Here is a 14,843-nt window from a genome sequence, read left to right as displayed (position 1 = left end):
CCTGCATCAGGTTGGTCCAGCAGATGTCTGAGAGCATGATCCCTTGGCTGTTTCTCCACTAGGTGCTGTCCTTCTACAATGTCAGCCAGATGGGTGTGCTGCTGTCAGGAGTGAGCACACAAGCCTTCTACAGCATGGACCACAAGGATCTCTGGCAGGTGTTGAGAAGCCCTGTTTCCCAGTACATGTCTGATTTGTCACCTGTCCAGCAGCAAGGTGTCCTCAGCAAGGTGAGGGGTAGATGCCTCGTCCTTAGTCACACAGGTCACAGAGGGCATGGTTTTCAGAGTCTGTGAATAGGCTATGACTTTGGGCCATTTATTTTGTCTGAGTTGCCTTGGTGGGTCGGGTGTTCTGAATCCAGAATGTGTGGCCCCTAGTGGCACCTTCTTCCCTTCCAGACAGATTGTCTTTGACCACGTTACACTTTTCTTAGACACTGTTGCTTTCCTAGACAGTCTGATATGGAGGACTTTTCGAAAACTAAGCTTCTTGACTGAGTTTCAGATGATTATTGTTTCTAAGGTCTGATACTGTGGAGCCCAGGTTGGCCTCAAGTTCGATATTCTCCTGCCTTACAGGCGGGCACCCTCCATCGCAGTTGGCTCTTACAACCTTTCAAACATGTGTTTGAATCCTGAAGTTTGCAGAGTGCTTTGGACCCATTCATGTGTTGATCTTTTGGGCATTTTGTTCCACCATGCCCATTGTGTCCAGTTACAGAATCTGCTAGGAAACCAAGCCCACGGTGCTTGTTTGAAAATACCAGACTTTGCAAAGAGCAGTAGTGGGTATGGTTAAAATAGACTTTGAGTATATTAGTCCCCCCCCCCATTTTTTTTTTTTTTTTGTTATTTTGACCCAAATACCTGACAAAAACAAGTTAAAGGAGGAAGGATTAATCTGCGTTTGTAGGTTTAGGGTGTCAGTTTGTAGTTGCTTGGCCTCATGTGCTTGGACAGAGTGTGGAAGTGTGGCTTAGAAGAGCTGTTCACTTCATGGCTGACCAGGAAACCGAGAACAAGACAGGAAACGGCCAGGCCAGGGGTTGTATATCTCCAAAGATTTATCCCCTACTGGTCTTCTTCCTTTAGGTAGGCCCCACTTGTTAAGGTTTCCACAATTCCCCCATAACAGTTTTACTAGCATCTGTGGGAGTTAGTTTTCAAAATATAAGATTTTTTTGGGGGTGGGGTCAGTTCATATTCTGTCTATAACAGTGGGTTTTAGAACCCCTCAGACTCAGGCTTCAGTCACATCGATCAGCTTTCAACGTACCGCTTTCAAGCCTCAGTTTGGTCACCTGTAAAATGGGGGTAGCACAGTTCCTACGTCCTGTGGTTGCTAAGCAGATCAGATAAGTTCTGTGGCCCAGAACTCAATGTCCCCTTTATAAGGCCGTCGCTGTCTTTCTTCCCTGTCAATCTCGGTAGCTGATGGAAACAGAAGATGCTGCCTCGGGTGTTGCAGAGATACCAAGAGCTCTCTTTAAGGAGGTCTCTCTCTACGATTTATGGAAAGAATCCCGATTCAATGCCACAGTCCTGAAGGAAAAGGAGCTCCGAAGGAGCCAGGTAGGACTGCAGTGTTCATGGCTCAATCCCGTATTTCTTTCTACGGTGACGGGAGTAGAACTCAGGGCCTCCTACATGACAGGCGAGCGTGTTTTTGTTGAGTTACATCGCCAACTCTGGGTATGTATTTCTCACTGGGAGTGATCCGTTTGGGGTCAGTTTGGTAAAGACACTTTATTTCTTTGTTATTAAGCCCAAGAACCCAGGTAGTGTGTGGTAAGACGTCAGGCGAGGCGTGAGGATGAATTCGGACTGCCATTTAACGGCTGGGAGAAATGACTTCTGTTTACATGGCCTTAGAAGTCTTAGGTGTAGGATGAGGTTGATTGCGGACAACAGTTTCAACATCTGGCCCGAGAGCAGCATGCTGGAAATGTCATGCACCACCGTGCTCATGGTTAGATAGTGCCAGCATCCAGGCTCTTTGGAGAGGATGCTGCTATTGAGACTAATCTCTGGCCATGGAACCTTCCCCCGACTTCCTGTTGAGTCACTTCACTTCCATTCTCATTCACTTGTGGAATAATTTTGCATGTGCCTGTGTATATGTTTGGTATATATCTGTACATGCGTGTGGAGGCCAGAGCTCAGCCTCAGGTGTCTTCCCTGGTCACCCTTTACCTTGCTTTTGGGGACCGAGTCTCTCAGCACTCACCTAGAACTTGCTGACTCAGCGAGGTTGGTTGGTCAGGGAGCCCTGCCCCTGCCTTTATCCCACCAGTGGAAACACATCTTGCATCTTTTTGTGGGTTCTGGGGGCCAAACCCATAGCCTTCTGCTTGCATGCAGAGTGCTTTATTGACCAAGCCCAGCCATCGCTCCTGAAATGTTTACGTGTGTGTGTGGTGGCCCATGGCGTGTGGTGGTGGGCAGAGGACAATCGTGAGGATCCTCCTTCATCTTCTGCCTCGCTTGAGACAAGGTCTCTTTGTTGTTCCTTGAAGCATACACCCACCTAGCTGCCCTAGGAGCTCCCAGGGATTTCCCTGTCTCTGCTTTCCATCTCTCTAGAGAGGAACTGGGATCACACATGTGTGCTACTGCGCTGGGCTTTTGCATGGGTTTGGGAGGTACAAACTCCGGTCTTCATGCTTGTGTGGAAAGCACTTCTCCTGTTGAACCATCTCTCCGGGCTCTGGAAATGTTTATCGAGCACAGGCTTACCGTGTTCCCAGCACCACTTAGGAGCCAGGGATGCAGAAGTGAACGAAACAGCAGGGCATCTTCTGTGGGGGCTTCCACAAGGCCGAATGCTGGTACAGCACTCTGCTGCCCTATGACAAAACACTGCCAAGTTCAGCAGCTTGAGTATTTGTTTCATTCTGGAAAAACTCACCCATCTGTGGACAACCTTAAAGTATTTTTTTGTCCCAGCAGCTGGGCTGATGGAGTTTTCATTTCCTGAGATCAGGAAGCCTGTGGGGGAGGGTTCCTGCTGTCCTTGGAACCACAGAGGACCAGGAACTTCCCTCCACCCCACCTCTTTTTTGCCTAGGCCCTTATGAGACTTTAAGGCCCGCAGCTGTCACATCCCAGAAGCCTCTGTCTAACTCTAGCTCATAATTTACCACATTTGGGGAATTACGTTCAAAGTTTTAGAGTCTATAAAATAGACAAATGTCGCACTTGATCGCTTCTGCAAGTTAGGTGTTCTGTAAAATTCCATCCCTTAAAACAAATGGCTCCCCTGCCTACTCTGTAGCATCCCAGAGTGCTCATCTGGGAGGGTTTGAGGGGAGTGTGTGCTGTGGGCCTGCGCTCTTCTATTGATGTTACTTTCTGGTCCACGCTGGTGCCATCATTGCTGTTTGGGTTCAGGGCTGGCAGGTGAGCACACAAAGGGAGACCACCGGAGCCTTCACAGGGCAGCAGCTTTGTGAAGTTAAGGTAGTTAGACTTCAGCCCTGCCGTGCCAAGCCTCTGTTCCCCACTCGGCCTCTCTAATGCTACAACCCCTTAATACGGTTCCTCGTTTTGTGGTGACCCCTCCCCCCAACCATAAAATTATTTTTGTTGCTATTTCATAACTGTAATTTTGCGGCTCTCATGAATTGTCATATAAATACCTGGTATGCAGATGGTCTTAGATGACCCCATGAAAGAGTCATTTGACCTCAAAGGGCTTGAGACCGGCAGGTTGGAAACCTCTGCTTTAGAGCACAGAGGCTCATTTGGAGTGTGGTAGGCTGTGCTCTGAGATTGCTCCTGATGTTATTTCAAATTCTGGCTCGGCTACTTAGTGGCTGGAGGCCTTGGGTTAGTAACGACCTGGGTCAGCCTCTGTTCCTCCATCTATGAGATGAGGTCACAGGGTGCTTTCCCCGTAGGGCCTCCGTGTGCTGGGCTCCACCGCTGCTGTCCATCCCTCTTTCCTCAGGCCTTGTTCCTGTATGAACTTCTGGAAAAGACCACAGGACGGCCCGAGGAGCTCCTGAGGTAGGACAGTGTGACAGCCTGGCCCGAGCAGCTCTTGGAAGCCTTCTGCAAAGAAGCCCGATTTTGCAGCAGGGCCAGCGGAGCTGTGGGAAAATACCAAACGCTGAGTGAGGACCAGTGAGATGGCTCCGTGGCTTAAGGCACTTGCTGCTAAGCCTGATATCTTGAGTTCAAGCCACAGAACCAACTCTTGCAAGCTTTCCTCTGATCTTCACATGTATGTCGTATACGTGCACACGCACACTCACACACACACACACACACACACACACACACACACACACACATGCAAATTAAAGCAACTTAAAGGAGGAAAATTTTTGTCTTGGCTCACCGTTTCAAAGGCTTCAGTCCATCATGGCAGGGAGGGGCAGAGTAGAACACAGCAGTTCACATCATGGTGGGACAAAACAGTGAGGAAGATGAGAAGTAGGCATGTCCCCAAAGACCTGCCCCAGTGACCTATTTCCTCTAACTCTGCCCTACTTCCTGTTTCGAGAATCTCCCAAAGTAACGCTTTGAGGACCAAACACTGGAATTCAGAGCCTGTAGGGACATTAGAAAATCCCAGCATGTTTAGTGCCGTTTAGTGCTCAGCCCATGTTGGGCGGAATAGGCCTTCCTTGGCCTCTTCCTTCTTCTCCTCTCCTGACCCCCTTCTCAGAGGCCCTCATTTTGTTTCCCAGGGCTGGACAGCTGGTGAAAGGCATGCAGTGCTCACACATTGATGCCATGAGTGCCCGTGTCTTCCTGGCCCACTTCCAGTACTTTGAGAACAACTTCTCCCTGCTCTCACCAGATCAGGTACCAATGGAGCGAGTCCCTGCTCCCTGCTCTCTCCTGAAGCCAGGGCTGGGCCTGGGTTAATTGCAAAATGATACAGATATAATATTAAACTGGCTAGAACCAGATATAGAGAGCACGTCTGCTCTCAGGGTGGGTAACACTGCAGATTGTCTTCCTGGGTGGAGAGTAGGTGGAATTCCAGGTTCTCTTAATTCTTTTTGTTTCTCTGTGTAGCCCTGGATGTCCTGGAACTCACTCTATAGGCCAGGCTGGCCTTGAACCCGGAGCTCTGCCTGCCTCTGCCTCCCAAGTGCTGAGATTCAATGTGCGTACCACCACTACCTGGCTCTTCTGTTAGTTCTTATCTGTGAGCACAAACACCTCAGTGCCCTCTCCAATATTTGTAAAAAATGCACAGACTCATACCAAATCCCTCACTATCTGTGTGTACAGTTATAATGTTACTATATAAATCTATATTATTAAATAAAAATAGTTGCGTAAGGACTGGAAAGATGGCTTAGCAGGTCAAAGTGCTTTCTGTCAAGCCCAGAAACTCAAGTTCAGAATCCTTGGGATACACATGGTGGAAAGGGAGAAATTGTCTTCTGGGCTCTAAATACATTCCGTGGCAAAACTTGCTCACACACATAAATGAATAAATATAATGAAAAATCAAAACTGTCACATAATATTCTGTTCTATTCATATGCCAGGAGTTTGACTTCCTGTTGAGGGACATAGATGCTATCTCATTCTTTTGTAATCATAAAAGAGATGGTTCATATACTTAAATGTATATATTCATCTCATTATTGCCTCATTCTCCTCAGCTGTTAGTGTTCAAAGGAGTGGCACCTACGCCGTGAGGCACTCTGGCACATAAATCAACATTTGTAAAGCATTGTCTGCGTTTGATTTTATTATTGTTGGTGCTTATCCTGCAGGTCAATTGCTTGGCATGGAAATACTGGGAAGTTTCAAGGTCCTCCATGCCTCCATTCCTTTTGGCCACCCTTCCGTAAGTGAGCCCCTTTCTGATTCAGCCACCAGACGAGGGGGGTCCCCAGAGTTTTCAATTATCCCTCCCCCACCATCCCAGGTTTTATTAAGAAACCAGAGGCAGGGTGGAGAATGCCTTAGACATCTCAGGACCTTGGAACCTGGGATTACTTCTGAGCTCTGAATAGACAATGTTTCGCACAGACTCTAAATTAGAGTGTGATGGGCAGGAGACTTGCTTTCGGACACGAGGCATATCTCTGGGAGAGCTCTTGCTTTCAGGAAAGCCCTGGGGTGGCCCCCGGTGCTGATGCTACCTCTGGTCTCAGAGGCTAGAGCAGAACAGACACTGCTTTTCTCCATCTTCTGGTCTCTCTGTAGGTCCCGCTTCCTGACATCAATTTCCCCCTCTCGCTGTGTACGTTTTCTCATCAGCCTGGGAAAGAGACACTTGGACACCTTGGTTTTAGATCCCCACAAAAGGAGTCTGGTCATCAGGAAGGTGCAACAGTGTCTGGTGAGTGAGGGGACTTCCCTGGGAGACACTTTTCCCTGTTGCCCAGACTGTGTGCTTGTGTGAGTCTCAGGGAGCTGCTTGTGTGAGACTCTGGATGTGTGTGTGTGTGTGTGTGTGTGTGTGTGTGTGTGTGTGTCTCAGGGAGCTACTGATGGGAATTTGATGGATCGTGGGCCTGCAGTGATGATGACAAGTCTGACTTGTGAGTCTCAAGGGCGGCACTGAAGTTCTTGTTTGGAGTGGCCGTTGATTCTGGAGACTTCCATTTGGAGAGAGAACACTGGACAGCCGCTGTGCCACTGTGGAGGACCGGGTTCTTTTCAAGCCTTGCGAGCAACCGGTTCTGTGGCTTTAGCAAACCCTTCCTCTGCCTCAGCCACGTGCATGCAAAAGAACAGCATTCTGCAGCTTGTGTGGGCATCAAGTGGGCAATGCCTTGCTGAATGCCGGGGTCCTGGACAGAATGCTTGGGAATTTTCTTTATCTTCCTACGATGATGGAGTGGATTAAGGCCAGTAAGACTTAGCACAGTGCTTGACCCACAGCAAACACACTGTGCGTGCTGCCCTTGGCATTTTGAGAAAGAATTCTGGAGGCTCTGGAGCTGCTTCCTTTGTCATGCTATGATTTCTCTCTTACGTTGCTGCTGATGGAGCCCAGGGCCTTGTGCATTTTTGGGTGCTCTACTACTGAGCTGTGTGCCCTGCTCATGGCTATCAAACTCCACAGTATCCCTAGAATGGTAACAATGACAACAGATTCTATTTACTGAGCGCAGAGCGTGAGCAAGGCTGGGGATTCCCCGAGTGGGCAAATCAGACTCAGCACCATCTTTGGTGGTCTGTGGCAAGGTAGGCTATTCTGATCCAGAAAACCTTATAAGGTTTGGGGGTGGGGAGTATTCTTAGCAGGTCACAAGCTTGATGCCAGCTGGACATCCCATCAGCTACGCTTGTTGTTTCAGGATGGTGTCATTGCTGATGAGTACACCGTGGACATTGTAGGTAACCTCCTGTGCCACCTGCCAGCCACCTTCATTGAGACAGGGATCTCACGTAGAGCCTGGGCTACCGCTCTGCATGGCCTCAGAGGCTGCGCAGCTCTCGGCTCTGAGCAGAAGGCTGCCGTGAGGTCCAGGCTCCTGGAGCAGTGGGGGTAAGAGGGGTCTGCTGGGTGGTTGGGGCTGTGGCAGATTGGGTGAGAGTGGCCTGGCTCTGCTGCTTCCTGTTCTCTGCAAAGAAGACCACCAGGCTAGGAAGAGACACCTCTGTTGACATTGAACCTGTGACCTTTCACCTCCTGGCTTCAGGACCCCTGCCAAGTGGGAATAGTCATAGCTGGCAGCAGGCTCCATGTGGGCATCGCCAACTCACCGTGGGGTTTGGAGGGGGTAGAGTTTTGAGGACGCGGCCCTCTCTCAGGGGCCAGAGAGCTGGCTCATTGGTAGGGTGCTTGTTGCACTGTAGTCCCAATAATTTCCAGGAGACGTGTGAAAGTGTCAGGTGTGGTGACATGTGTCTGTAATTCAGCCTTGGGGAGAGGAAGGGCTCCATGGCCAGCCTGGCTAGCTTACCTATTGAGCTTCAGGCCACTGAGAGGCCCTGTCCCCAAAAGACAAGAGGTGGATAGCCTTTGAGGACTAACACCCAGGGCTGTCCTCTCATACGTGTGTGCATGTATCCACAGGTGCTCACACACATACACACACCCTCACGAGGACACAACACTTTAAATGCCCGGTACCATCACACTGCTTTGGAGGCTTCTTTCTGAGTGCTGGAGATAGAATCCAGTGCCTTTTTCGGGTTAGCAAGTGCTCTTCCAGTGGGCTACGTTCCCAGCCCTCCTTATTTTGAGGCAGGCTCTTTCTAGGTAATTCCAGCCGGCCTTGAGTTATGTAGCCCAGGCTAGTCTTGAACTGTGATCCTCCCTCGTTTACCTCCCGAGTGCCAGGATTGCAGGCTTGTATCACCGTACTTGGCAAGAGTAGTTTTCGGTTCACAGAGAAGTCGAGAAGAAGGTAGGCACTTCCGTGTGTCTCCTCTGCCCATTGACTCCTCGGGCATAGCTTCCCTATTACACTAGTCCCTCCCAGAGCTGTGTCTCTATTCCAATCAAATTAACATCAGTGTTGGCATTAGCACCCAAGGTCCAGAGTTTACACGAGGGTTCACTCTCGGTATACATTCATTAGGTTTGGGCAAATGCCGTATTCCCCATTAAAATATCATATTTAATATAATATATTAAACCTATAATCCCAGCACTTGGGAGGCAGAGGCAGGTGGATCTCTGAGTTCGAGGCCAGCCTGGTCTACAGAGTGAGTTCTAGGACAGCCAAGGCTACACAGAGAAACCCTGTCTTGAGAAGCTTCTCTCTCTATATATGTACACACACACACACACACACACACACACACACACACACACACACACAAGCTGTCTCAGCTAAGTCAGATGACCTGAATTTGGTCCCTGGAACCCACGTAGTGGAGGGAAATTGTGGATTACTGTAAGCTGTTTTATGACCTTCACACATGTGCCCATGGCATGGGCTCCCCCATAATGTAAAGATGATAAAATAAAAAATAAGCATATTTAGTGTTTTTCTATTTTAACAGCCTCTGCTCTTGCCTGGTCAGTCCTCCAGCCCTGTGTCTCTGGTCACTGCTGATAGCTTTGTCTTCTCTGATGGTCATGTGAGGGGAGCATGCAGTATTTAGCCTTTTCAAATAGGCTCCTTTCACCTAATAATGTTCATTTAAGTTTTCTTCCTGTCTTTTTCATGGCTTGATGGTTCATTTCACTTGCCCGGAATAACATCCCACTGTCTGGAGGCATCTGGGACGATTTATCCATTCACCAACTGGAGGACATCTCTGTGTGCCTTCCAAGTTTTGGCCATTATAATGAAAGATGCTGTAAACATTTGGATGCATATATTTTAGGGACAGAAGCTTTCAAACCCCTTTGTAAATGCAGAACTGTGCGGTTGCTGGGCCACATACGGTTTTGTAAGAAACCATCAAAGTGTTTTCCACAGAGGCTGCCCCATCTTTTACTCTTTCTATCAATGAGTGAGAAGTTCTGTTTCTCTACATTATTCTGTTAAGAAACCGATGCTGGGCCAGCGAGATGGCTCATGGAGTGAAGGTGCCTGTTGCTAAGGCAGAAGATTTGAATTTGATTTCCTGGATAATTTTGTGGAAGGAGGGAATTGACTCCCTCCACGTGCCTGCTGTGGCACATGTCATCTTTCCATAAATAAATGAATATGATAAAAATGAAAAAAAAATGTTGAGGCTGGTCATTTGTGCCTCATGCCTTTAATCCAGCACCCAGGAGGCAAAGGCAGGTGGCCTCTGAGTTCAAGGACAGCTTGTTCTAAAGCATGAGTTCCAGTACAGCCAGGGGTACACTGAGAAACACACACACACACACACACACACACACACACACACACACACACACAGGAGTAGGGACTTTTTGATCTGCTTAAGGAGGTTTATCAGTGCTAATTTGATTGCCCTCTTTTTAGAGATGTTACCAAACATACATTTCATTGTAGACATTTATGATCTATCTAAGTAGATTCTGGGTCAGTGCCAAGTTCGAGAGATTTTTTTTTTTTAAATCTTTGTTTCTGTAAGACAGGTCCGTTATGATTTAGTCTCTTGTTGAGCAAGGGAACGAGGAAGCACTGTTTTATGTGGCAGAGAGCAGGGACTTCAATTCAGACTAACAAAGTAGGGATTCTCTGAGTTCAGAAACAATATAGATAGAGAATTCCATGGGTGGACTTCAGGTACGGCTGGATCCATGTCCCTAACTGGTGTTATTATGGGTATATTCCTCCTACCCCTCAGGGGGCCTTGGAGTGGCCCTCATTTTCTTCATGTGATGACGAGATTGACCTCTAGGATCTTCTTTCATGGGAGAGATAGCAGAGAAAAGAAAGAGCCTCGTGGTAGTTCCAGCAAAAGTTCTAGGGGTGACTGATTGGCCCGTCCGTACCAAATGCCTGTTGTTCTTTTTCTTTTTGAGAAGACCTGACTGTCAGCCTTTCTGGGTATGAAGGATGATGGGATGGATGATGGCATCCAGTATCCACCGTGACGTGCTTTTTCATTTTGCCACTCGAATCTCTTCCTAGACCTCTTCAGAACTGGACAGCAGAGACGACAAAGGACTTGGCACCTTTCTTAACATTTTTTTCAGGAGACGAGCTGCGCACTATTGCCACAAAGGTACCCCTGTCCCTTATGTCAGGAGGGCTGGAGGGGTCTGAAAGGGAGAGAGAGTGTGGCTGATTATGACTTGTCAGTATGTTGACAGAATCTTAGGTTCTCAAAACTACACGTCTCAGACGTCCCTAGCTTCATCTCAAGTTATCCAAGGCTCTAGGAAAGTGACCGAGTTTGGAGTTAGTTAGACCCTAGACTTTCCCTACGCTGATGTGGCCAGGGCAGTTAATGTCACTCATCTAGCACCCTGCTGTCTGAGCACCTCACACACTTGCCCATTCTAGATCGTTCACCCAAAGGGGAGTAGTCACATGAACAAACACATCCGCTAAAGCAATGGCTCTTTCCTGTGTGGACCTCAGACACAATGTCAGTGAGTCAAAGTCAAGCAGCATGCAAAACAGGCCTGAGCCTGTCCACCATCCTGTGCCGTGTGCCTCCGCAGCTGTGACCGGACCACACGGGAGAACAACATAAAAGGAGGGAGTTCCCCGGACTCAGGGTTTTGGAGGGTTGGTCAGTTGGCGCTGTGTGCTTGGGCAGAACCTCACAGTGACAGGAGTGTGTGCGAGGGAGGGCGTTCTTCATGCCTGGAGCCCAGAAAGCAGGGTAAAAGAAATACAGGTCAAGACCAGGTAGGATGTAACCTTCAAGGACACGCCCTCAGGGACTTACTTCCTCCAAGTAGACGCTGCCTCCTTCCCTTTCACCACCTCTTGATAAAAGTGTCATGACATGAACACATCAAGGGAGGGGTCTATTGATTGGGTCAAGCCCTCGTGATCTGGAAACCTCACAGACACACAGATGTGAGCTTTGCTAATCTAGACAATTCTTAACCTAGTCCAGGAGACAGTCACGGTTAATCACCTCAGCGACAGCAGAGCCACACAAGACTGTCACTGGCATGGAACAGGACAGAGTTGTTTCTCTCTGTCTGCATCCTAAGTTGGCTTCTGGGGCTGTTCATGGCTCTCCTTACAGTTCAGGGCTCACACTCTAGAAAAAGAAATCCCATTCTCCCGATCACACCGCCGGCAAAGGCACATCTTCCGTGGAGGCGGAAGACAGCCGTCAGCTCTAGGACAGTCCACACCTCATGCTCTCACGCCCATGCTTGCACACACACAAGACGTACAATGTATGCGCTTGGTGGGGCCCGACATCCAATGCCACATACTCACAGAATGTTTGTCTAGCCACAGGGGGGAAAACATCTTTTTGGTGTTCAAACATATAATCACAAGCACTAGATATGCAAGTATTATATGCAGATCTGATATTTAAAAACTCACTTGTGAGTCTGTAAAAAGCCTTCTATCAACATGGCAAGGCCTCGGAAGACAGCGTGGAGTTATGAAACTCCCTGCACTGCAAAGGACTGTGGTGGTAGGGTACTCAGTACACGAATAAATATTAGCTAAATTAATTTTGGGCATGTGCAAAACAAGAGCAGTTTAGACGTGTACAGGAGAATGGTTCATGCTGAATTCAGGGTCATTGTTACTTCTAGGAAAGGGCGAGGCGGGAGGGTGAGGGACGAGCCTGTCAGATGTGGCTGTGATGTTTTATTTCTGAAGCTGCAGGCTGTGTGGGCATGTGGGTGCTTTGTTGGATTATTCTCTGTGCTTTGAAAAATAAGACAAGATATACATACTTCTGGTTAAACAGATCCCGAGGGTCCCAGAGGCGCTTGGATGAAAAGCAGCCCCTCCCCCCTTTTTGTTTAGAGGCACTCTCTGCTTCTTTTCACAAAGCCCACCCATGCATGCATTCACATTCCTCTTAAAACTAGAAAACAGAAAATCCCAGGCATCGGGCTGTGCACTTGTCATTAAAAAAAAAAAAAAAAAAAAAAAAAAGTTGTAACCCCAATGGCTTTGGAGCGGGCGCAGTGGCTAAAGGCACTTGCTGCCAAGGCTGAAGACCTGAGTTTGAGCCCAGAGGTCTGTCTACACGGTAGAAAAGGAGAAGTGATTCCCCAAAGCCGTCTTCTGACCTCCACACATGTGCTGTGGCGTGTGCATCCAAATGAATGTTTAAAAGGTAAAAATATTAACTATTAATGCAGTCACGAGGGATGGGGGGAGCATAGGAGCAATGCGTCCTTAGGTGATTTCTTCACTGAACAAACACTAGATTGGAACGTATCACGCAGACTGATAGCAATAAGTGGCATCCTGCATCTCACTGGCCCTTGGCTGTCCTTTTGCATAACTGCTTAATTAGCATTACCACACACATGTGGGACCATCCTTGTACCCGTGGTCCATCTGTGACCGAAGGGGGACTGACTATGCAGTGTGTGAGCGTTGCAGAACCTTAGGGAACATTAGAGTGAGCTAGAGAGAGCTGCTTGGTGGCACAGGCTGATAATCCCAGCACCCTGGAGGTAGAGGCAGGAGTATCGCAAGTTCCAGGTCATGTAGGGAGAGCCTGTGCAGGGGGACCAGGGAGGAAGGGAGATAGAGGTAAACAGATGGAGCCCTGAGGAGACTCTGGGGTGGCTACCATACTGGCCTGTCTGACTCAGCGTCTATGGTGTTCTGGCCTGTGCTGTATAATTGGTAGGCATTTCTGCCATCCATTTCGGGATGAGAACTGCGCATGTGCTTTGTGACTCTAGTTCTGAAAGAGGCAATGCTTTCTCTTCGGGAGCGAGGCTAGGTGATGGCGAGGCAGGGCCCTGTAAGAGAGCCTGATACATTTCCTGGGCTCACGGGCAGGCTCCTACTAACCACACCTCAAGTCTCAACAGAGCGGACTATTTCCATATGAGGAATGACACCTTCTCCTGTGTCTCCGAAACTCCTCCATCGCTAGCCCGTACCCAGAACTTCTTTGTAACCCTCCTTCGCCTATTTATTTTTACTTTACGTGTATGAGTGTTTTCCCTGTGCGTATGTCTGTGCACCACATGCATGCCTGGTGCCTGAGGAGGTCAGAAGAGGGTGTTGGATTCCCTGGGACTGGAGTTTTTGGAGATAGGTGTGGACCCAGCACGTGGGTGCTGGAAATAGAACCTGGGTCTTCTGCAAGAACAGCAAGTGCTCTTACCCACTGGGCCATCTCGCCAGCCCCCCAGGTTTGGCTCCTTTTAAAAAGAATAAATAATAAAGCTAAAAACAAAAGTAGCACCAAATAAAAAAAGACGTATGCAAACTTACATGTTTTTGGTAGATATTACCAGCCTGCTTGGTGACGTGCACCACGCAATAGTCCTGGAAGAGCTCGCATGCGTAGTCTTCTACACCCGGTCTCGCATTAATTATTATCGCTTTCTATTTGCCAATCTGATGGGTGGAAAGCGATGCGTGCCTGTTATTCAGTGTTTATCATATTGCTGCAGAAGTCAAATATTGTTTTGACAGGATTAGAGATAACGTTAGCTAAATGAGGGATTAAATCTATACAACAGGCTATTATGAAGAAAAAAAAAACTACCTTGAGGCATTAAGTAGTGATACAGTTTAAATTCTGATTTAAATGCATCCCACGTGTTTTGTCTTTTTTTTTTTTTTTTAAACTACAGTTTCCTGGTATCCTTCAGCAAACAGCTTCCAAGATGGTAGGGATGTTGCTCCCCAAAGAATTCCTCTGGGCTGTCTTTGAGTCTGTTCGGAACAGCAGTAACGAGAGCCCCAGTTTTGACTCCCCCTTTGGTGAGTGTTTCTAGAGTTTCTGACTCTGAAAACTAGGGTGGCACTATTTTAGGCTGAGTTTGTATCATAACAGAGCTTCCTTCTCAAATGGCAAAACCCACAGGCCAGAGAATGACAGCTCTGTAACATGATTTGGAATCAGGTGCCAGGCTTGAAGGTTTGACAAGTGATCATGGGAAGAGCATTTCAATAGATTTGGCTTACGCTTTTTAAAAGATGTGTTTATTTGTAATTTACGTGTTTGGGGAGCTTTGCCTGCACTGTTCCACATGTGCGCAGTTCAGTCAGAGACCGGAAGAGGGTGCTGACCCGTTGGAACCAGCATCCCAGAGGGATCAGGGATGGTTGTAAGTTGCCATGTGGGTGCTCAGAATTGAACCCAGGTCTTCTGGGTTAGTGCTCTTAACTGCAGAGCCATCTCTACAGCCTTAATTTGGCTTATTGTAAAGGATCAATATAGCTTAGCAGCTAAATGGGACAGGTCAGTAGGGTTTGAATTCTGAGTTTGTCACTTACCGGCTGTGTGACTTCTCTCTAAGCTCTTCAGGCTCTTGGGACTCAGGTTCCCCACCCCTTTCTTCTTCTTCTTCTTCTTCTTCTTCTTCTTCTTCTTCTTCTTCTT

General features: G+C 48.1%; 1 protein-coding gene across 1 annotated transcript in view; it reads left to right on the top strand.

Moving 5' to 3' along the window:
• The window catches only part of Otoa (otoancorin), a 62,707-nt gene that overhangs the window by 26,502 nt on the left and 21,362 nt on the right, over nt 1–14,843 (top strand). The window contains exons 13-21 of the mRNA XM_055627696.1: nt 63–230; nt 1,434–1,574; nt 3,952–4,010; nt 4,697–4,814; nt 5,744–5,817; nt 6,180–6,315; nt 7,280–7,470; nt 10,469–10,562; nt 14,092–14,221. Of these exons, the coding sequence (XP_055483671.1) occupies nt 63–230; nt 1,434–1,574; nt 3,952–4,010; nt 4,697–4,814; nt 5,744–5,817; nt 6,180–6,315; nt 7,280–7,470; nt 10,469–10,562; nt 14,092–14,221 (1,111 nt within the window). The remainder of the gene's footprint in view (nt 1–62; nt 231–1,433; nt 1,575–3,951; nt 4,011–4,696; nt 4,815–5,743; nt 5,818–6,179; nt 6,316–7,279; nt 7,471–10,468; nt 10,563–14,091; nt 14,222–14,843) is intronic.

Source organism: Psammomys obesus, unplaced genomic scaffold (genome assembly GCF_907164565.1).
Source record: "Psammomys obesus unplaced genomic scaffold, mPsaObe1.curated_primary_1811, whole genome shotgun sequence".
Taxonomy (NCBI): Eukaryota; Metazoa; Chordata; class Mammalia; order Rodentia; family Muridae; genus Psammomys; species Psammomys obesus.
This window is presented reverse-complemented; position numbering and strand designations above follow the sequence as displayed.